General features: G+C 45.4%; 1 protein-coding gene across 3 annotated transcripts; it reads left to right on the plus strand.

Moving 5' to 3' along the window:
* The first annotated feature begins 12,272 nt into the window (after positions 1–12,272).
* On the plus strand, positions 12,273–16,924 carry LOC127299577 (MADS-box transcription factor 13). 3 transcript variants are annotated; one of them, XM_051329555.2, is made up of 8 exons: positions 12,273–12,424; positions 13,437–13,653; positions 15,365–15,449; positions 15,644–15,708; positions 15,832–15,931; positions 16,141–16,182; positions 16,274–16,315; positions 16,457–16,924. In XM_051329555.2, exons 2-8 carry the CDS (start codon positions 13,472–13,474, stop codon positions 16,703–16,705), a joined length of 765 nt encoding a protein of 254 aa, XP_051185515.1. In that variant the 5' UTR covers positions 12,273–12,424; positions 13,437–13,471; the 3' UTR covers positions 16,706–16,924. The 3 variants fall into 3 exon arrangements, with proteins under 3 accessions (XP_051185515.1, XP_051185516.1, XP_051185514.1); XM_051329554.2 differs by lacking the exon at positions 12,273–12,424 and adding an exon at positions 12,981–13,227; XM_051329556.2 differs by lacking the exons at positions 12,273–12,424; positions 16,141–16,182; positions 16,274–16,315 and adding an exon at positions 12,966–13,227.
* The last annotated feature ends 3,461 nt before the right edge of the window (positions 16,925–20,385 follow it).

Here is a 20,385-nt window from a genome sequence, read left to right on the forward strand (position 1 = left end):
TTCAGCAGAAGAGGCAGGTAAAAAATAGTACCTTCAAGCTTGGCAGCATAATCACGATACCCGATAAATTGGGTACCGAGGCGGATAAACTCTTTCATTAAAGGCTAAAGAGAATACCACAGAAAAGAGATACCAGTATAGGAAGCGAAAGCTCGACAGCATCAAGCAAAAACCAGAGGGGGGTTCAAAGTATTGAAATCAGTATAGGAAGAAGAAACAACTTACTTCTTCCATTAGAGGAGTCGTGGAACTACCAATTAACACGGCAGGTTCTTTGGTTGATTCTATCCGAGCTCTCTTTGGTGAAGAGGCTCGGGGGCCTACAACTGGAGTAGGATGCTGCGTGTCTTGCTGAGGAGGCGAGGTTTCATCTCCATCGGGATGAGCTTCAGAGATAACTAAAGTACGAGACGTACTCGTTCGAGCAGTCGCGTCTATAGGTGGATTTTCATCCTCGTCACCACTTCAAAAATAAGACAACAATATAAGAAGCAACGCAAACAAAAACATCGGGAGCAGACGACAAAAAGCAACAAGCACTTACGAGCTGACAAGAGCATCGTCATAAGGATTGAAAGTTTTCTTTTCAGCATCAGGAACAATTTCTTCGGCAAGAGATGCGCCGGCTTTAGAAGTGCCGCAATCGGCAACTTCGTCTCTTTTTCTCTTGTTCCTTGGAGAAGCAGCTGAGGGAGGAGAGTGTGCCGATGCGGTAGGCTCGGACTCAACTTCTTTTTCAGAGGATGCCGTGGATTTATGCGAACCCGCGATTTCACTCTCAGGGCGAGAAGTACCCTGGTTGTCGTCGGTGACAACAACCCGTTCTTCGACTTCTCCACCTTCGGGAATGGGAGGAAGAGGCGATGCAGTTTTGTGGTTCTAGACAAGATAGAAAAATATCGACAGAAGTTTGTATCAATAACAGCAGTCGAAGAAATAGAAATACAAAAAAAAAGAGTGCATGAACAAGCAGATGATAAAAATATATTACCTGTGGGAGTGCGTTGGTGGCGCTATATGGTGTCACACCGCAAGATGACGGGACGGTGTCTTTCTTGCTAAGCAACGAGATTTTTCGGACAAGTTTTTCCAAGTCCTTTACCGGTAAATCTATCGACAGCCGATCCGCATCTTCGTCGCCAGCATACATCCAAAGGGGATTTTTGCGAGCTTGCAAAGGCTGCACCCTAATCCTAAGGAAGTATGCCGTGATTTGGATACCCGACAATTCTTGTCCACGGGTATTTTGAAGCTCATGGATACGTGACATCAGAGCATCTGTCGCCGTTTTTTCTTCGTCGCTAGCCTCTGCGTCCCAGGATCGGCGGCGACAGATTTTTTCGTTGCCATTGAAAGGGGGAATGTTGTGTTCCACCGATTCATGGTTTTCTTCGTGGATATACAACCATTTTTTGCGCCACCCTTGAACTGAGTCAGGGAATTGGACGTCGAAGTATTCGACATCAGGGCGGACGCAGATAACAACGCCGCCTATGTTATAGGCAACGTTGGAAGAGCCATTACGGCGAAGGAGAAAAATGCGCTTCCATAAAGCCCAGTTAGGCTGGACTCCAAGGAAAGATTCGCAAAGAGTGATAAAGATCGAGATGTGGAGGATGGAGTTGGGAGTAAGATGGTGAAGTTGCAATCCGTACACAAAAAGCAACCCACGCAGAAAATCGTGAATGGGGGAAGAAAGGCCGCGGATGAGGTGGTCAACAAAACTGACCCGATATTCCATAGGAGGGGATGGATAGCTTTCCTCCTTGGGGAAGCGCAGCGAGTCCTGCTTCTTGCTGATCCCAAGCTTCTTCAGCAAGTTGATATCCTGAGTGGAGATTTTGGATCTCTCCCACTCAATGCTCCCCAGATCCGCGGTCGCCATCGTGGATTCAGGAGTGCTGTGCCTGGTGAGCCGCGCGCGTGGTGGCATCAACAATGGTGCAGGCGTGAAGGGCGAGTGTGGATGAGCTCGGAAAGTGTTGGTCGCAGTGGGGATTTTTGCAGAGGAGAGCAGAGGTGCGGCGCAAGCGAAAGATTGACTGGAGGTAGAAGACGACCTTATATAGAGAATATGCGGAACGGCGCACCGTTGGATGGAATAATTGTGGGATGGATGCTGTCCACATGGCTAAGGGGTAAAAATGTATTTTTACTGTGACGGAACAGAACAGGCGCTACAAAGATGGCGCTTTTTGCAGAAAGCGGGAGGACGTGTGTCCCCCACTTGCACGACGTGTCAAATTGATGAGGGTTTTGGGCCCGCAAAACAGAGAAAGAGCGTTCCTCGCGTCTTCCCGATACAATGGTCGTGGCTATCGTCAGCAGTGACGTCACTTTATCAATGGAAAAAAATCGGCTTTGGTCATATGAATATTCGCGACAAGAAAAGACTACTGGTTATCTCGAGAGCTTTTGATCAAATACAAAGTTTTTGATCAAATGCTCGGGGGCTACTTGTGAAAAAGGAAATTTCGGGTATGGCAAAATAGAAATGGCGAGAGCCTATGATCAAATACAAGCATTTGTTCATAGCCTCGGGGGCTACTCCCATCGGGAGCGCTGGTCGCGCACCCGATAGATATGCAAAGTTTGAGAAAGAATAACAATATAGCGACATGAGGTATTAATTTGTTGAGCCTACAACCAAGTACATGTCCTTGGCTGTAGCCTCGGGGGCTACTCCCATCGGGAACGCTGTTCGCGTGCCCGATGAAATTATAAAAGAGAAGTGAGTATATTTCGAGTTATACAAATAACTCTACATATACTCCCATCGGGAGGTCAAGATAAGTCATCCGTTGACTCAATAAAATGTGCTATTCCAACAGCCGAAAAAGCACTCGACAATATATTCTCAGAGCGCCAAAGTCGCGAATAATCTCTGAATGCCGCAAAACTTTGCGAAGGTAAGACCCCAGATCCGTTCTGAGCGGCGTGGCACCGTCTCTGACGTCGGTTTGCTACTTTTTTCCGTATCAACAGATACGAAGAAAAATCCTAACGGACGCGTTAGGTACCCGATAAAACATGACTGGGACTCGACAGAATGGTAAGACCTTAAGCGGCACCTATCGAAGTTTACACCAGTATCCCGAGATCATGTCCAGGGACGTGATCTTGAAGTAGGTTTTTGCGGATTGCCACTAGAGCAGTTAACTAGTACCTGATCCGTCAGATGAACTAGCCCCAATTACCATTATCCCTGTACAATATATAATTGCGTATCTAAGGATATGTGGTAAATTCAATAGAATTATTGGATGACTATAAAGTTGGAGATTTTCCCTGATTCTTCGATTCAAGTAAAATCTCGGGGGCTACTGACATAGGCATCCCCAATGGGCCTGCCGAAGATGGTACCCGGGGTTTACTGAAGGCCCACAAGTCGAAGAATATGAAGTTCGGAAGCCCAGTTAATGTCAAGGAAGGTTAGAGTTGTATTAGGAAATATAGAGACTTGTAATTTTACGGGACGGGTTAGAAACCCTCCCGGACTCTTGATACGTCCAAAACGTATCTACTTTCCCGAACACTTTTGCTATTGTTTTGCCTCTAATTTGTGTATTTTGGATACAACTAACACGGACTAACGCTGTTTTCAGCAGAATTGCTCTGGTGTCTCGTTTTTGTGCAGAAATCCAACTTTCAGGAAAAACCTCGGAATTTATACAGAAGGCCCTATTTTCCCAGAATATTGGCGGAGCCAGAAGGGCAAGCTAGGTGGGGGCATGAGGGCGCCACACACTAGGCCGGCGCGGCCCAGGAGGGGCCCGCGCGGCCCTAGTGTGTGGCGGCCTCGGCTGATCCCCAACGCCCTCCTTCGGACTACTTATCGCCCTCGACCTAAAAACGCACGGAGAGAAGTCGAAGTCGCCAGAAACCCTCCAGAGAGCCGCCACATCGCGAAACTCCGTCTCGGGAGCCAGAAGTCTCCGTTCTGGCACTCCGCCGGGACGGGGAATTGGAGGAGATCTTCACCGCCATCACCACCAATGCCTCTCCATCGACCAGCCATGTTTCCCCCATCCATGTGTGAGTAATTCCCCCGCTGTAGGCTGAAGGGGATGGTAGGGATTGGATGAGATTGGTCATGTAATAGTCATAACATTGTTAGGGCATAGTGCCTAGTATCCGTAGATGTCACTTTTATGATATTGTTGCAACTTGTTATGCTTAATGCTTGTCACTAGGGCCCGAGTGCCATGATCTCAGATCTGAACATGTTATTGATTCATGAAGATATTCGTTGTTTATGATCTTACCTGCAAGTTGTATACACACGTCGCTGTCCGGAACCAATGGCCCCGAAGTGACAGAAATCGGGACAACCGGAGGAAATGGTAGTGATGTGAGGATCACATGTGTTCACGGAGTGTTAATTCTTTGCTCCGGTACTCTATTAAAAGGAGTACCTTAATTTCCAGTAGTTTCCCTAGAGGCCCGGCTGCCACCGGCTGGTAGGATAAAAGATGTTGTGCAAGTTTCTCATTGCAAGCACATACGACTATATATGGAACACATGCCTATTGATTGATTAGTACTTGGATACCGTTTTATTATTATCTGCAAATGCCCCTGCTTTGACTGTTATATGAGTTTCTCTCATCCATGCAACGCCCGTTAATCCGTCCCTGTGCCTACAGTATTTTAATCCTGCTGTTTACTATAATCACTACTGCTGTCTTTATTTCACCGCTGCTGTTATTTCACTATTCTTACTGCTATAAAACTGTTGCTACTGATAAACTATTGCGAGCAAGTCTGTTTCCAGGTGCAGCTGAATTGACAACTCCGCTGTTAAGGCTTACAAGTATTCTTTGTCTCCCCTTGTGTCGAATCAATAAATTGGGTAATACTTCCCTCGAAGACTGTTGCGATCCCCTATACTTGTGGGTCATCAAGACTATTTTCTGGCGCCGTTGCCGGGGAGCATAGCTTTATTTGGAAGTTCACTTGGATTGATATTGTTCGCTGCAAAGTCTCCATCATGGGTAAACCTCGCGATACTAAGGTCGCCATATTACCATCCACTACAAGAAAAGGTACAACTCTTAGTACCTCTGCTGCTCTTGATTCACCATCTGTGATAAGTAAACTTGTTTCACCACCTCAAGCTTCAAATGCTGGTACTTCTGCTGAATATGAAAATTCCTCTTATAATTGTGATGATGCTTCTGCTGTGCTTGATAATGATGGTTCGTTAGGATTTTTTCTAGATGCTACAATTGCTAGGTCTAGGCAAATTGAAAATACTGAAACTCCTAATGAAAATGATGTTACACCTTTTAATTCACCTGAGTCTGTTGAATATTCTAGTGATGATCTTGATGAAGATTATGTGGAACTTGATGATGATTTTATTGAAAAATGCAATGCTACTACTGATGCAAGAAAAATTAAAAAGTTGCTTGCAGAACATGCTGTTAGATATAAACTGTCTCCTAATCCTAAATTTGCCACATCTCCTATAAACATTAAGGATAAAGATTATGATTTTTCTCTTGATCTATCTCATATAGCTATTGTTGAGAAAACACCCTTTTGTGGTACTGAAAAAGAAAGTGCTGTTGAACACATGATTGAGTTATCTACTCTGAGTAGCTTGTTTTCTGATGATGTCAAGATGCGTACTTATTTTGTCGCTAAAATTTTTCCTTTCTCATTAAAGGATGATGCTAAAACTTGGTATAATAATTTGCCTCCTGGTTCTATTAGAAGTCCAATTGACTTGCGTGATGTTTTCTTTCGAAAATACTTTCCTGCTAGCGCTCAACATATTGCTTTGCAGAGAATTTATAATTTTGACCAGGAAGATGGAGAGAAATTGCCTGAGGCTTGGGCGAGATTTTGCTCTCTTATTAGAGCTCAGCCTGATCATGATTTGGAAAAGCATGATTTACTTGATATATTTTATAGTGGACTAACCATTGAGTCTAGGGCAGACCTGGATAGTTGTGCTGGTTGTGTTTTCAGGAAAAGAACTCCAGACGACGCTGAAGAATTATTGGCTAAAATAGGCCGGAATCATGATGATTGGTCTACACCTGAACCAACCCCGACACCGATATTGAAGAAGAGGGGTATGATTAAATTAAATGATGAAGATATGAGGGAAGCCAAGAAGTCTCTTAAAGAGAAGGGTATTAAACCTGAAGATGTGAAGAATTTACCTCCTATAGAAGATTTATGTAAGATAACTCCCCCTTCATCCATGATTGAGGTACACTCTCTGAGGAGACTCGTCTTCGTGGTGCTGGTCTTCTTGAGGTTCCCTCTGTTCTTGCTGCTCGTGGCCCTTCTGTGCCGTCTGCTCGTGGACCTACTACGCCGCCGGCTTCGTTGCGGCCTCCGGCACAGCCGATACTTCCTACTGCTCCATTCCAGGGTCAGCGTCAGCCCCAGCAGCCTCGTGGTTCGACATCACCTCCTTGCACCTACTGTGGCAGGCCTGGCCACACTATCTCTACATGCTGGCAGAGGGATCCCAGCTTACGCCCGCCGCATCTTACTCGTCGTCAGGCTGGTTCTTCAGGATCTTCTGCTGTTGCGCTCTCTGATCAGGACATTATCCGTGGTCTTCGTGGTCTACTCGCTGGTACAGGCTATTCCTCGACGGGTACTGCTGGTTCTGTGCCTGGCTCTTCTGGCACCGCGCGACCACCACCTTCCACACAGTCAGGTACGTCATCCCCGTGGTATTTGGATTCTGGAGCTTCTTTTCATATGACCTCTGCGTCTTCTATTCTTTCTGCTCTTCGCTCTCTTGTTTCGCCTGTTCGTGTTATCACGGCTGATGGTACCTCTCTCCCTGTTTCCAGTCAAGGCACCCTTTCTACTACCTCTTTCTCTGTTCCTGATGTTTCTCATGTTCCTAGTCTTAAGATGAACCTGTTTTCCGCTAGTCAGCTTACTGATTCTGGTTGTCGCGTCATTCTTGACGCTGATTCTTGTGCTGTTCAGGACCGCCGTACACATGCCCTGGTTGGAGCTGGCCCTCGCAGCCTTGAGTCCCCGGGGCTCTGGGAGTTAGACTAGCTTCGCGTTCCTTCTACTGCCTCTTCATCTGCCAGTTCTCCTGCGGTTGCTGCTTCTGTCACTGGATCTTTTCAGCAGTGGCATCATCGGCTGGGTCACCTCTGTGGCTCCCATTTATCGTCATTAGTTCGTCGTGGTCTTCTGGGGTCTGTCTCAGGAGATGTGTCTTTGCATTCGTGTCAGGGTTGTAGGCTAGGCAAACAGATTCAGCTTCCCTATCCTACTAGTGCGTCTGTATCTCAGCGACCTTTTGATTTAGTTCATTCGGATGTTTGGGGTCCGGCTCCCTTTCCTTCGAAAGGGGGTCATCGATACTATATTTTGCTTATTGATGATTTTTCGCGATACACCTGGTTGTTTCTTATGCACTCTCGCAGTGAGGTGCTTTCTATTTATCAGCGTTTTGCAGCCATGGTTCGTACTCAGTATTCCACGCCTATTCGTGTGTTTCATGGTGACTCTGCAGGCGAGTATATCTCCCAGCACCTGCGTGGTGTTCTTGCTGACCAGGGCACCCTTGCCCAGTTCTCGTGTCCCGGCGCCCATGCTCAAAATGGTGTCGTCGAGCGTAAGCATCGTCATATTCTTCAGACTACCCGTGCTATGATGATTGCTTCCTCTCTTCCACCGCATTTCTGGGCTGAGGCTGTCGCTACGTCAACTTACCTCATTAACATTCAGCCTTCTGCTGCCCTTCAAGGTGGCATTCCTCTCGAGCGTCTTTTTGGTTGCTCTCCAGATTACTCCACACTTCGCTTATTTGGTTGCGTTTGCTACGTTTTTCTCCCTCCTCGCGATCGCACCAAGCTGACCGCTCAGTCTGTTGAGTGTGTTTTTCTCGGATACAGTGATGAGCATAAGGGCTATCGCTGTTGGGACCCCGTTGGTCGTCGGATGCGCATCTCTCGTGATGTCACGTTTGATGAGACGCGTCCCTTCTATCCTCGTCCCACCTCGGGTACTTACCCGGTGGATGATATCTCTTTTCTTCTTCTTCCGGATGCACCCCCTGCTATCCCATCTCCTCCCACTCCTAGTCCTGATGCGCCCCCTTCGGCGCCATCCTCTCCTCTGTCTAGTCCACCTAGTACTCCTCGTTCTCCGGCTTCGGATCCTTCTGATGTTGTCCCTTCTTCCTCTTCTTCTGATGAGTTGTCCTCCGCTGATGATCTTCCTCCTTCCCGGCCTGTCCGTCAGCGTCGTGCTCCAGCTCGTTACTCTCCTAGTCAGTATGGTATCTTTGTCATTTCCGAGCCGACTTCTTATCGGGATGCCGAGCGTCATCCTGAATGGCAGCTTGCCATGGCTGAGGAGATCGCTGCGCTTGAGCGCACTGGCACTTGGGATCTTGTTTCTCCCCCTTCTGGTGTTCGTCCTATCACGTGTAAGTGGGTCTATAAAATTAAGACTCGCTCTGATGGATCTCTTGAGCGCTATAAAGCGCGTCTTGTGGCTCGTGGTTTTCAGCAGGAGCACGGCCGTGACTATGATGAGACTTTTGCCCCTGTGGCTCATATGACTACTGTGCGTACCCTTCTTGATGTTGCTTCTGTTCGCCGCTGGTCTGTCTCCCAGCTTGATGTTCAGAATGCTTTTCTTAATGGCGAGTTGAGTGAGGAGGTTTACATGCAGCCTCCTCCTGGGTATTCTGTTCCCGATGGGATGGTTTGTCGTCTTCGACGTTCTCTCTATGGTCTCAAACAGGCTCCTCGTGCCTGGTTCGAGCGCTTCGCCTCTGTGGTGACTGCTGCTGGTTTCTCTCCTAGTCTTCATGATCCAGCACTTCTCGTTCACACTTCTCCTCGTGGACGTACTCTTATTCTTCTCTATGTTGATGATATGATAATTACTGGTGATGATCCTGAGTATATTGCCTTCGTCAAGGCTCGTCTTCGTGATCAGTTTCTTATGACTGATCTTGGTCCTCTTCGCTATTTTCTTGGCATTGAGGTTTCCTCCACTTCTGATGGATTTTCTATCTCTCAGGAAAAGTACATTCAGGATCTTCTTGCTCGTGCTGCTCTTGGGGATGAGCGCACGGTCGATACTCCTATGGAGCTTAATGTTAAGCTTCGTCCTACTGATGGTGATCCTCTTCCTGATCCCACCCGTTATCGCCATCTTGTTGGGAGTCTTGTTTATCTTGCTATCACTCGTCCTGATATTTCTTATCCTGTTCATATTCTGAGTCAGTTTGTCTCCGCTCCTACCACTGTTCACTATAGGCATCTCCTCCGTGTTCTTCGTTATCTTCGTGGCACGATCACTCGTCGTCTTTTCTTTCCCCGTTCCAGCTCTCTCCAGCTCTAGTGCTATTCGGATGCTACGTGGGCGAGCGATCCTACGGATCGTCGTTCTCTTTCTGCTTACTGTGTGTTTCTTGGTGGTTCGCTTGTTGCTTGGAAGACGAAGAAACAGGTCGCAGTTTCCCGTTGGAGTGTTGAGGCTGAGTTGCGGGCTATGGCTTTGTTGATTGCTGAGGTGACTTGGTTACGGTGGTTGCTTGCAGATTTTGGGGTCTCTGTTACGACACCCACTCCCCTTTTGTCTGACAGTACAGGTGCTATCAGTATTGCACGTGATCCGGTCAAGCATGAGCTGACTAAGCATATCGGTGTTGATGCTTTTTACACACGTGCACAGGTACAGGATGATGTTGTTGCGGTTCATTATGTGCCTTCAGATTTGCAGTTGGCGGATTTCTTTACGAAGGCACAGACTCGAGCGCAGCATGATTTCTTACTCTCCAAACTCAGTGTTGTGGATCCACCATGAGTTTGAGGGGGGGGTGTTAGATGTATATATCTGTCTATTGTAGTTTCCCCATATGATAGGGGGTTTTCTGCATATGTGCACCTGTACATGTACTATATATTGTGGCCTTTGGCCCCCTGCTAATACAACACACATATTTCCCTAACACATGCTATCTCAATTGCTGCATTTTTCCTATTCCTATGCTTTTGAGTTCCTGCATTCCAAACGGGGCCTATAGATAGAATTTGAGTAGAGGAACTGAAGTGGCACTTGGTTGGGCTGCTTAGAGGAGATGAGAGTGCATGTTATTTCGTTAAATCCTGAAAATGCGGTTAATTAAGCAATTAAGTAACATTAGCTAGTAGCCACTAAATCAACATATGATTTCATTGCTTTTGTAGCAGCGCATTACCGTTGCTTTTGCACCTGTTCACACAGCTCCTCACATGCATGGATCCTGGTCGATGTAGTGGAGTACATGACGTGTGGAGTGATGCAGTGTATTGCATCAACCATCAAGTAGCTGCAGGGGAAGAGATTGACGTGCAGGAAGTGGAGGTGGGTTTTGGCAAAGAGAAAAAGCTTATTAGCTTATCACCAAACGGGCGTCCTGCCTTACGGTGTGGATCAGGTGCTGCTCACCTATACTCGGCAACGCGACATTGACCCCTCACCGCCCATCTAGGTGCACATGTCTACCCACGCCCCTCTCCCTAGATCTCTACTCTCTCGCACAGACTTGTCATGCATAGAGGAAGAAAATTATGACGATGAAAATGAAATAGAGGACCATGGAATAATACAAGACATAGTGACTAACTGCAATATTTTGCGTAATTATATTGAAACCAAAGCTTGAAACAAGGCCGCGCAAGAACATCAATGAGCAGCAGTCAATGCTTAGCATCACAAGGGCCGGCCGGTTTTGGAATTTGGCATCGATTGCATTGACTCGAGTGATCGCCGGACCTGGACTGCATGTGACACACAGCATGTACGCACTTCCGGTGGAGGTCTTTTGCATGTGAAAAGTGGCAGGCAATTGGAAGTATGAACTGCCATGTACACAGCTAGACGACGGATGCATGCAACATACAGGTACATGGATGGTTGCGTGGCTTGAATGTGAGTTGTACGTACCGGTGAGCTATTCTGTGTTAGGGAGACAGTGATATTCAGAGGGCGTATGGTTTTCTGTGCATGCATCTCTTTCGTGCAACTCCAAGCTTGGTATGTACTGTAAGAAAAAATGGAGCCAGTGGGATAAACGGAAGAATTAGTAATGATCACGACCGTACCACCATCTCGAAGACTCGTCTAATTCTGTAAGATTTACATACTCCTCCCTTAAAAGAAAATACCTCTGTTTGCATTGTCAGCAAATAATACTAATTAGGTTTTCTTTTTGAAATGGAGGCTGTACACTGGCCTCAACATCAAAACGATGAACACAGCCTTCTTCTATTTGAGTATTCACAAAAGCCTTACGAGATAGCATATCGGTCAACCCGAAGTCACTTTCTTAGCGACAAGTGTTGCAACACCTACAAGTTTGATGATCCAGGCTGGACGTGTGTGCTGACGGCACACCTACGCACATCATCTAATACCGGCGCACCGGTCCAACAGACCCTCAACGCACACCACATGTGCACGCTATAGAATTCGTCGCCGTTGTCTCCCGTGAAGCCATCTTCTAGAAATGGATCTATGCATTGACCTTGCTATGCCTTCCGTCGATGCCAAACAGCGTCGCCGCCTTGTGCACGTCCATCATCATGTGTCCGCTGCCAAGACCCTGTTACAAGCTCCTACCGTGCATGCCACCACCGCGGCCCACACCCGTGGTAGGGCACATCGCCGTGGTCTTTGTCTTTGGCGGCGCTAGGGTTTTGCCCCGGTGTCACCCTGTGGACGACACGGGGGGGCCTTTCAGAATGTATCTGGAAGTCTTGGGTACATAATAATTAACTAATTTAATAAACATGCCATAATCGAACTAATACATACTAATACAATAGGGGCTAACTGAGTTAGCATATTATTAGTAACAGCATTCCGGAACTATACATGGCTGCAGTTTCCAAGATAGGACACACAATTGTTGAACAAAGATGACATGTTCGTTTTGAGTTAACCTCTGCATGACCAGGTATACAAACATGGCATCAGTTGCTTATAATTAGTTCCTGGTCTCATCTAATTGCTCCCAAACGATTAATTAGGCCTATATTGGACCAAGTAGCCATCGTGTATGTTTATAAATAACTCAACAGCCTAGAAAAAAAGACAGAGAGGAGGTGTCCATAATCAAGTAAATTGTTCCGGAACAAAGTTGAGGTGTCTAAAAAGAAACAGCTATAAACGGGTAAGCAAGGTAAGAAAGGCGTCAGCAACGGAGAAATACATTTCCGTGCAAGACTGCGAGTGGTGGTCTCTTTCAGCTCAGCCCTCTTTAATCTCCCTCCCTCGCTTGGCCCCTATCAACTCGCTGCTTACTTTACCTCCCAGAGGAAACCCAAGTAGCAGTGGAGCTCCTGCTTTTCCTAGCCAGTCCATTAAACCAAGGCAGGCAGCAGGGAGAGCTCCATACCTTCTCGTGAGCCAGCTTTTCTGCCTAGAGCCATAGGTTCTTCTCCTTACCCCTGGATGATAATATTTCGTTGTGATCCTCTCCTTTCTGTTCTGCAGCTGCACTTTGCAGCGATCTTGCTGATTTGTATCTTCTCTCTCTGAGGAAAGAAACCGATCGATCGATCTCGCCCTTTTCATTTTGTGTGCTAGCTCTTCTCCTACTTCTTGCAAGAGGAAACCATGGAGACTGGTTTCTAGTTTGATGCTTGACTTTCTTTGAGCGAACGATTTCCTCTTTGTATGCTTCTGGATTTTGGATTCTTTCCCGGCCGGTGCATAACTTGTTTTCTCTTCGGAAGGTTTCGGTTTCTTTGTTTCTTCAGATTTCCATCTCATCCTCTTCTTATACAGCCAGATCTTTGATCTTGTACGGTAAATGTACATATCTTTCTTTTGACCAGCAGCTAGTTAGATATGTTAAGATAAATGGATACCTTAATTAGCAACGACTGTTCTAGCTATCTTTGTTATGGGGATGATGATACAGATACGATTTTCTGATCACGTGTAGTTGGTTATTTTTTCCTTTGTTTGGGAGGAATTAAACTGCCGAGATATTACTTTTGCTTGAATCTCTTTGATGCCACCCCCAGCAGCTGGTTCTACATCGATGTTTGCTCCTTACTTTCGATTTGAGAGATAGTTTGTTACACAGATCGAGAGGAAGTTGCAGAAAAGCTTTTGTTCATGGGATATTACTTTTGCTAGATCTTGTGTTCCCATGATTTCTTTTCTAAACGAAAGCACTTGAATCCGTCAAATCATGGGATCGCCCTTTTTCCATCAATCAAATCATGGGTTTGTTTTTCTTCTCCTTCCAGTTTAATTTTATTTGCAAGAGGCCCATCTCTTCTCTAGTTCTCTTGCATTTGTTCATCCCTTTGCCGCCCTGGCTTCTTTTCCCCTTTTGGATACGCCGATCACATCATATATATACTTGAAGATCATGCATTATTCGTGTTGCCGAATCTTTTGATTGATCGATGGATCTGCTGTGTTCGGTTCAGATCACCAAGAAGAAGCTAGCTGGAGATCGAGCGAGATGGGTCGGGGAAGGATTGAGATCAAGAGGATCGAGAACACGACTAGCCGGCAGGTGACCTTCTGCAAGCGCCGGAACGGACTCCTCAAGAAGGCCTACGAGCTCTCCGTCCTCTGCGACGCCGAGGTGGCGCTCATCGTCTTCTCCAGCCGCGGCCGCCTCTACGAGTACTCCAACAACAGGTACATCTCTATTTATGTGCGTACAACCTAGATCTGGCTACGGGCTAGCTTGATGAGATGAGTTGATGTGTTTGTCAATTCCTAGGTATATATGTCATTTCATGCTCAGCACAATCTTTCTGTTGCTTTACTTTAATGTTCAAGACATATGCTAGTATTAATTAACTAATTCAAGGCTCCGTCGATAAAAGTTCTTTTTGTACTCTTGCGATTGTTGGCTAAAAATATAGATAAACTAAAGAGTAGGTCCAATTATTTAATTAAGCAATAATATACACTGCTATTTCTCAAAAAAAAAACTAGATAGATTTGGATAATATATATGTGGTTGATAGGCTATATTATCGCAGTTTATTCATGCTGCAACACACATCATCTTTTTTGTGAGAACGAGATTTATTAATTTGGACACTCCAAATTAAGCTCAGGCTGCGATTGGATATTTCATATAGATGCGCGCGTGGAGCAATAAAACTTGCTAAGCAATAAAACTTCTTACTAAGTGCTTATAGAACATGCAATTAATATTGTATTTTATTTTTGCCATCATGTACTTCTCTACAAATATCAAAACCGAGACTATCTCTCTCTATATATAGACGTGGGTTAACACTTAAGACACAATATTCTTATATACTGATAATATCTAGCTAGCTTTTTAATTGCGTCAACTCACCACCATTATTTATTTATACCATGCAATTAGAAATGAAAAGTATGGATTTTATATTCATGTTGTCATGCATACAAGATGCACACGCATAATTTGATTTTACCTTGCATTTTAGCAGCTGCTGCCCAACAAATTAAAAGCTGTTTTGTGACCAAATTTCAATTTCTGTCTAATGTTTTTAGTTACCCACAAATTAGATATGTTTGTATTCTGTATAGAGAATTTGGGTTGATAGAGAAATACTCTGAGCTAACTTCAAATAATTCAAATGCACATATCTTGTACCAGAATAACTCAAGTGCATTTGCCCTCTCCTTCTCTACACATCTCACCGATTGTGTCCCACAGAGAGATACGTGGGCTTATGTCATGTTTTATGATAGTATATTTTATTCTTCACATGCTAGCATTGTCTGCCTGAACTGAAGGGACCTTGCATACAAACGAACCTCGTCCTGAAACTAGCTGTCTGCCTGGAGTTTCCTCTTCCTCGCTTTCCCTCCCCAACCTCGCATGAATGCATGCAGGGGCACCCAGTAATAATTCATGGTCGTCGCTGCGTTTGCTCAGCTCATGCATCTCATCATCTCAAGCAGACACGGACAACATGCATGCATAGTCTCATCATCCATCTCATGGATACGTATGCCCCTCAAAACTTGCACCAACCTGGAAACTGCAAGCATTCTCCCCCTTATTCGCTGTGCTTGCTCCTCTCCATTGAAAAACATGCACCAAATGCTACTATGCATTCAATGTATGCATGTGCTTGATGCATTGACGATGGCTCTGTGCTTATTTCATTCCTTTTCTTGCACAATTTTGTGCTGAACTAACCAGCAGAATATATACTTGTTCATACACATGTGCATGCATATATTTCTGTACTAGATAATGTATATACGTATACTATATGGTCATGTGGACACTATTTGTCTCTCGTTGTATGCCATATGTGTCTTGTGAACATCGATCAACTTCACAGAGTGATGCATGACTCCTGCCTGATCTCTCCTCCCTTGTTTATGTGACATGCAGTGTTAAGGCCACAATTGACCGGTACAAGAAGGCCCATGCTTCTGGCTCAACTTCTGGGGCACCTCTCATTGAGGTCAATGCTCAGGTAAATGATTGAATCCATATTCCAAATGTGTCAATTCCATTTTTTGCAACTTCCGAAGCATCTAAATGTGTATGGGGCATGAGGTTACCTGGAGCCTGATTTTTTTATCAAAACAAGAGTTGTAACATGTAAAAATTAATGAATTTGGTATCAATTTCACTGTTTTTATTTTGCTAATTTTTTTCTATCTGAAGCTATACTACCAGCAAGAAGCTGCAAAGCTGCGCCACCAGATCCAGATGCTGCAAAACACCAACAAGTAAGATCATAGTCATACTATACACATCAAGACATCATGTAGAATCTTGTATATGTTGGCTGAAATTACAAGCGAGTGATACTTCCTTAAGTTTGGTGTTCTAATTAATTATATCTTCAAAAGGCACCTGGTTGGCGATTCTGTGGGCAACCTGTCACTGAAAGAATTGAAGCAGCTTGAGAGCCGGCTGGAGAAAGGCATTGCAAAGATCAGGGCCAGGAAGGTAAACTGAAATTTCGATCAACCTCCCACCGTTTTCGCTTGTCTTTCAGAAAATTTAGCACATATGGCTTCCATTATTGAATTGTGTATTCGAAGGCACATGAATATGAGTAGCTTTTCAGATTCTTATACTACGGTGAATTGTTGATAAACCTAGCTACATCCCTGGATGAAGTAATTTTGATCTTTCTTTGTGCATTCATGTATCAGAATGAGCTGCTGTCTGGGGAGATCAATTACATGGTCAAAAGGGTAATGCTACTAGATGTTGTTTCCTTAGATAATTGACCAACCTTGGCTTCATTTCGTCTGCGATTAATGCATAATCTTGTCACCACTGTAGGAGATAGAGCTTCAAAATGACAATGTGGACCTCAGAACCAAGGTACAGAACAGTCAAATTAAATCAATCCAAAGTTTCCAAATTAAGCTGGAATAACCATGAATATATATTATAAGTCCAAAGTGCATATAACGTCAAGCATGCTCTGGTGATCGATCATTCTCTGTTGGTCATCTTGATCAGATCGCGGAGGGGGAGCAGCAGCTGCAGCAGGTGACCATCGCCAGGCCCCCGTCCGTGGCGCCAGAGCTGAATCCGTTCGCCGCGCTGGACATGAAGTGCTTCTTTCCCGCCAACCTGTTCGAGGCGGCGGTGCATGCGCAGGCTCAGGCGCACGCTCAAGCTCAAGCTCAGGCTCAGGCGTCGCTGCAGCTCAACCTCGGTTACCAGCTCGCACCACCGGGAGTCGGCGACACAGCTCACCACTTCTGATGATCTACCTGTACAAGCTCTACCTTGAGGACACAACGCAATAAGTTACCAGTACTGAGATATTCGTGTCAGTCCATCTGGTTACAGTATATGTGTCCTTCGTTTTGTCGTTTGGACCTCTTAATTTGCTGCTGATGTGAAACAAAAACAAAATTACCAGGAGTACTGCTATATATATTCTAGCGATTGAGTTAATGGATGTCAAAGTTGTTTACTAAATCAGCATTTTGATCAAATTGATAGAGTAAAACCTATTGGTTAGTTTCTTTTGGGAAGGGCAGTCGATCAGCCATCTGACATAGGCTGAAGTGCCACATTGTGTAATATCCTCTTGTTCCACTACTTCACAGTCCGCACATGGAGTAGTTTTTTTTTTTTTTTGGCAAAACATAGTACAATCAAAGACGCCCACACATACGCACACACTCACTCCTTATTGCTCCGCTCGCCTCCCTTCTTTTCTCCTTAGGAAGGTGAGAACTCGTGTCAATCGATGCAAAGGTTTACTCCCTAACCATGGTCGAGAAGCTGCAGCCGAGGGTTAGGTGTTGTCTTTCGGTGGAACATGAACATCTTGCAGATGGGGTCATGTGGCCAGCCCCGGATATCCATGTTGTCGTCTGTGTGAGCGTCTTTCAGTGTAGGGCAAGCCGAGCAAAGAAACGTCACTTGGCCTCAGCATGGCCCTTCCAAAACTTGGCCGAGCAAATAGGGGCATCGGATCCCACGGACTGGATGAATGGATGCCCAACTCCATCCACCTCCAACGGAGAGAGTCCGACCATGGCTACAGCACCAGCCCTGAAGGAGCGACCAAAGCTTAATGGACTATGAGAGCTGCTCGCTAGTGGATATGGGGTGAATAGCCCCTATGCGACATCGTTGAGTAGAATTGGAAGCACAGCGACATTTTTCACAAGAATAGCTCGCATGCGACATCTCAGCGCGTGGAAATAGCCATGGTCAGAAAACGGTCGTTGAAGTCTTAACCCTTGTCTTAACAAATACAGTGGGACCCAATATTAGGCGTTGAGGTTATGCTAGGGATATTATTCTCTCAGACAGTGGGACCCAGTTAGGTGCCAAGTCAATTACCCATTTTCGACCACGCACCGCGTTCTGTTTTTGTCCGACGGCGGCGGCGGCGGCGGAGCTTTCAGGTGGTGGCGGTGAAGCTTTCCGGTGGCGGCGGTGCGTGGGGCGGAGATTTGGCAGTGCGAATGCGGTGAGCCATTTTGCAGCCCTAGTCTCGTTCCTCGCCGTCTTAATTTGATGGATCTGCCCGCTGATTTCCGTCGATTTCAAACAGGGGATCGTTGAGTGTGGTCTGAAAGAACAAGATGGAGTGACAAGAGGCAGATTTAGATCGGTAATGCCCTTCTCTTTAGCTCATTTCGATTTTTGATATCAATTTGGGGCTCGACGAGGGGGGTGTGTAGCTCATGGTTCCCGCAGCTCACTGTGTACTGTCCGATTGACAAACAGGGGGGCAGTCCGCGCACGTTCGAAATTACAGTGCAATTGTTTCCTTCGAAGGCCATTCTAGGTGATGGTAGCGTGAGAAACATCGAGAAAGATACATTTGTAAAATTTGAGGTTGAATTTTCAGAGATGGATCCTCAAGAACTACAGTCAATGGAGGAGAAGGCAGTGAAGAATTGGGTGGAGAAAATAGGGGAGAGTGTAGTTTGGGGTCCAGAGCAAGAGTTGTCACAGTTAAGGTTCGATGATTGGTAGGGCGAGTATGTTAGAATTGAAGATGGAGATGATTTGGTTACTGAAATTGATCGGAGAGATGGTTGGACTAGCAAACATGCAACCTTTTATGCAGACCTTGTTGATCGCAAATCTGATTCCAAAGTTGGATATGTGGCCTCCAAGTTGGCTGCACAAATTGCAGATGATGAATGGGCTTCACAAAGCCAGATTATGCCCATAGTTACTAAAGTGTCAGCTATATCTGAATCTGATGCAGCTGCACAAGAGGTGTGTCATGGTGATGCAAATGTAGCTACAATTGATTGGAATGCAGTAGAGCTAGAGGAGGGTACTGATTTAGTCATTGCACCAATGAGTGACATTGAGATGGCAAGAATGTATGGCATTCCTGTAGATGACAAAGATAAGGAGAAAGACAAGGATGAATCTGAGATGCCTGCTAATGCTAACAGAACTGGGGCTGGGTCAATCCCTGAAGATGTTGATCCCGAGTTAATGCAAGATGCAGCAGATGAAGTAGATGATGCACATGATGATGAACTGGTGAATTTGTATGATTAAAAAAAACCCTGTAATTGAAGTTGGGAAATTGTTCCCAAATATGGATAAGTTTAGAATGTGTTTTAAGACATATGTAGTGAAAGCTGAGTTTGATGCCAAGACTCTTTGGACTGACAGAAGCAAGTTTTATGCAAGGTGCAAAGGTTTTGATGGGAATGCCAATCCTTGCAAGTGGTACATATCTGCTAGACGCCAACCTGATGGTACTACCATTAGGGTAAATCAAATACCACATGAACATACTTGTATTACCTGTTCACAGAGAGTATCAAGCATGACATCTCAACTTTGGGTTACTAAAAAAATTACTCCTGTTTTAGCCATGACACCTAACACTACTGCAAAGAAACTTAAAGTTGACTTGGAAAAGCAGTACCCCATTGTGCTGAAATATACCACAGTGTGGAAGGCAAAACAAAGGGCGATGAAATCACTATATGGTGATTGGGCAAATACATTTAGGATGTTGTACAATTTTAAAGCTGAGGTGGAAAAGAGGTCACCTGGGAGTGTGGTGGAGATAGATACAGAGGTATCAGAGGATGGCAAGGTATATTTCTCCAAGTTTTTATGTGTTTTAAGACTTGCATTGATGGATTCAAAGCGGGGTGCCGTCCATATTTGAGCATTGACTCATCTTTTTTGACTGGAAAGTGGAATGGCCAATTGGCAGCATGCAATGCACTAGATGGACACAACTGGATGTTCCCTGTTGCTATTGGTTTGTTTCAGTCAGAGTCAGAGGCATCATGGACATGGTTCATGATGCAGTTGAAAAGATGCATTGGTCCAGTTTCACCCTTGGCCATTCATACGGATGCATGTAAAGGGTTGAAAAATGCAGTGAACAATGTTTTCCCCCATGCTGAGAATGCCATTCTAAGAGGTCACCATAAAAAGGTGATCCAAGGGGTCAATCGCCAGGATGAACAACCCTAGAGAGAGGGGATGGTGACCCTACCGCCACCCCCGTCCATGAGCAATCCTCGGACTCGGCTTCCCGTTGAGCATGACCCTGTATGTTATCATGGAGAGCAAGAGACAAATCCAACGCCACTGTGGCCCAAACCCTAGTACCTTCAATAGCTCCAATAGGTAGGCCTGGCTTATGAAGTCCCCTTGGACTATAAAAGGACCATGGCAGAGAGAGAAAAAAGGCCGAGACGAGTCACGAGAGACAGAGAGAGGGGGCTTTAGGAGTAGTTCATCTTCTACCTTGGAATCCCGTCAAGGAAGAACCATCCATGTAATCCAAGATTTTATGCACCCACTAAAGCAATACGGATCGGACAAGCATGAGTAGGGGTGTTAGCCTATGGGCATCCTGAACTTGGCTAAATATCTTGAGTCTTTGCATCTTGTCTAAGATTCAGAACGTACTAGCCGCGCCCTCACTCAAT

Source organism: Lolium perenne, chromosome 5 (genome assembly GCF_019359855.2).
Source record: "Lolium perenne isolate Kyuss_39 chromosome 5, Kyuss_2.0, whole genome shotgun sequence".
NCBI lineage: Eukaryota > Viridiplantae > Streptophyta > Magnoliopsida > Poales > Poaceae > Lolium > Lolium perenne.

What these genes read in the sequence shown, in the direction of transcription:
- LOC127299577 (XM_051329554.2), top strand. An exon ending in TACGAGTACTCCAACAACAG is followed by an intron (nt 13,654 to 15,364) that starts GTACATCTCTAT and finishes TGTGACATGCAG; the next exon opens with TGTTAAGGCCACAATTGACC. An exon ending in ATGTGGACCTCAGAACCAAG is followed by an intron (nt 16,316 to 16,456) that starts GTACAGAACAGT and finishes CATCTTGATCAG; the next exon opens with ATCGCGGAGGGGGAGCAGCA.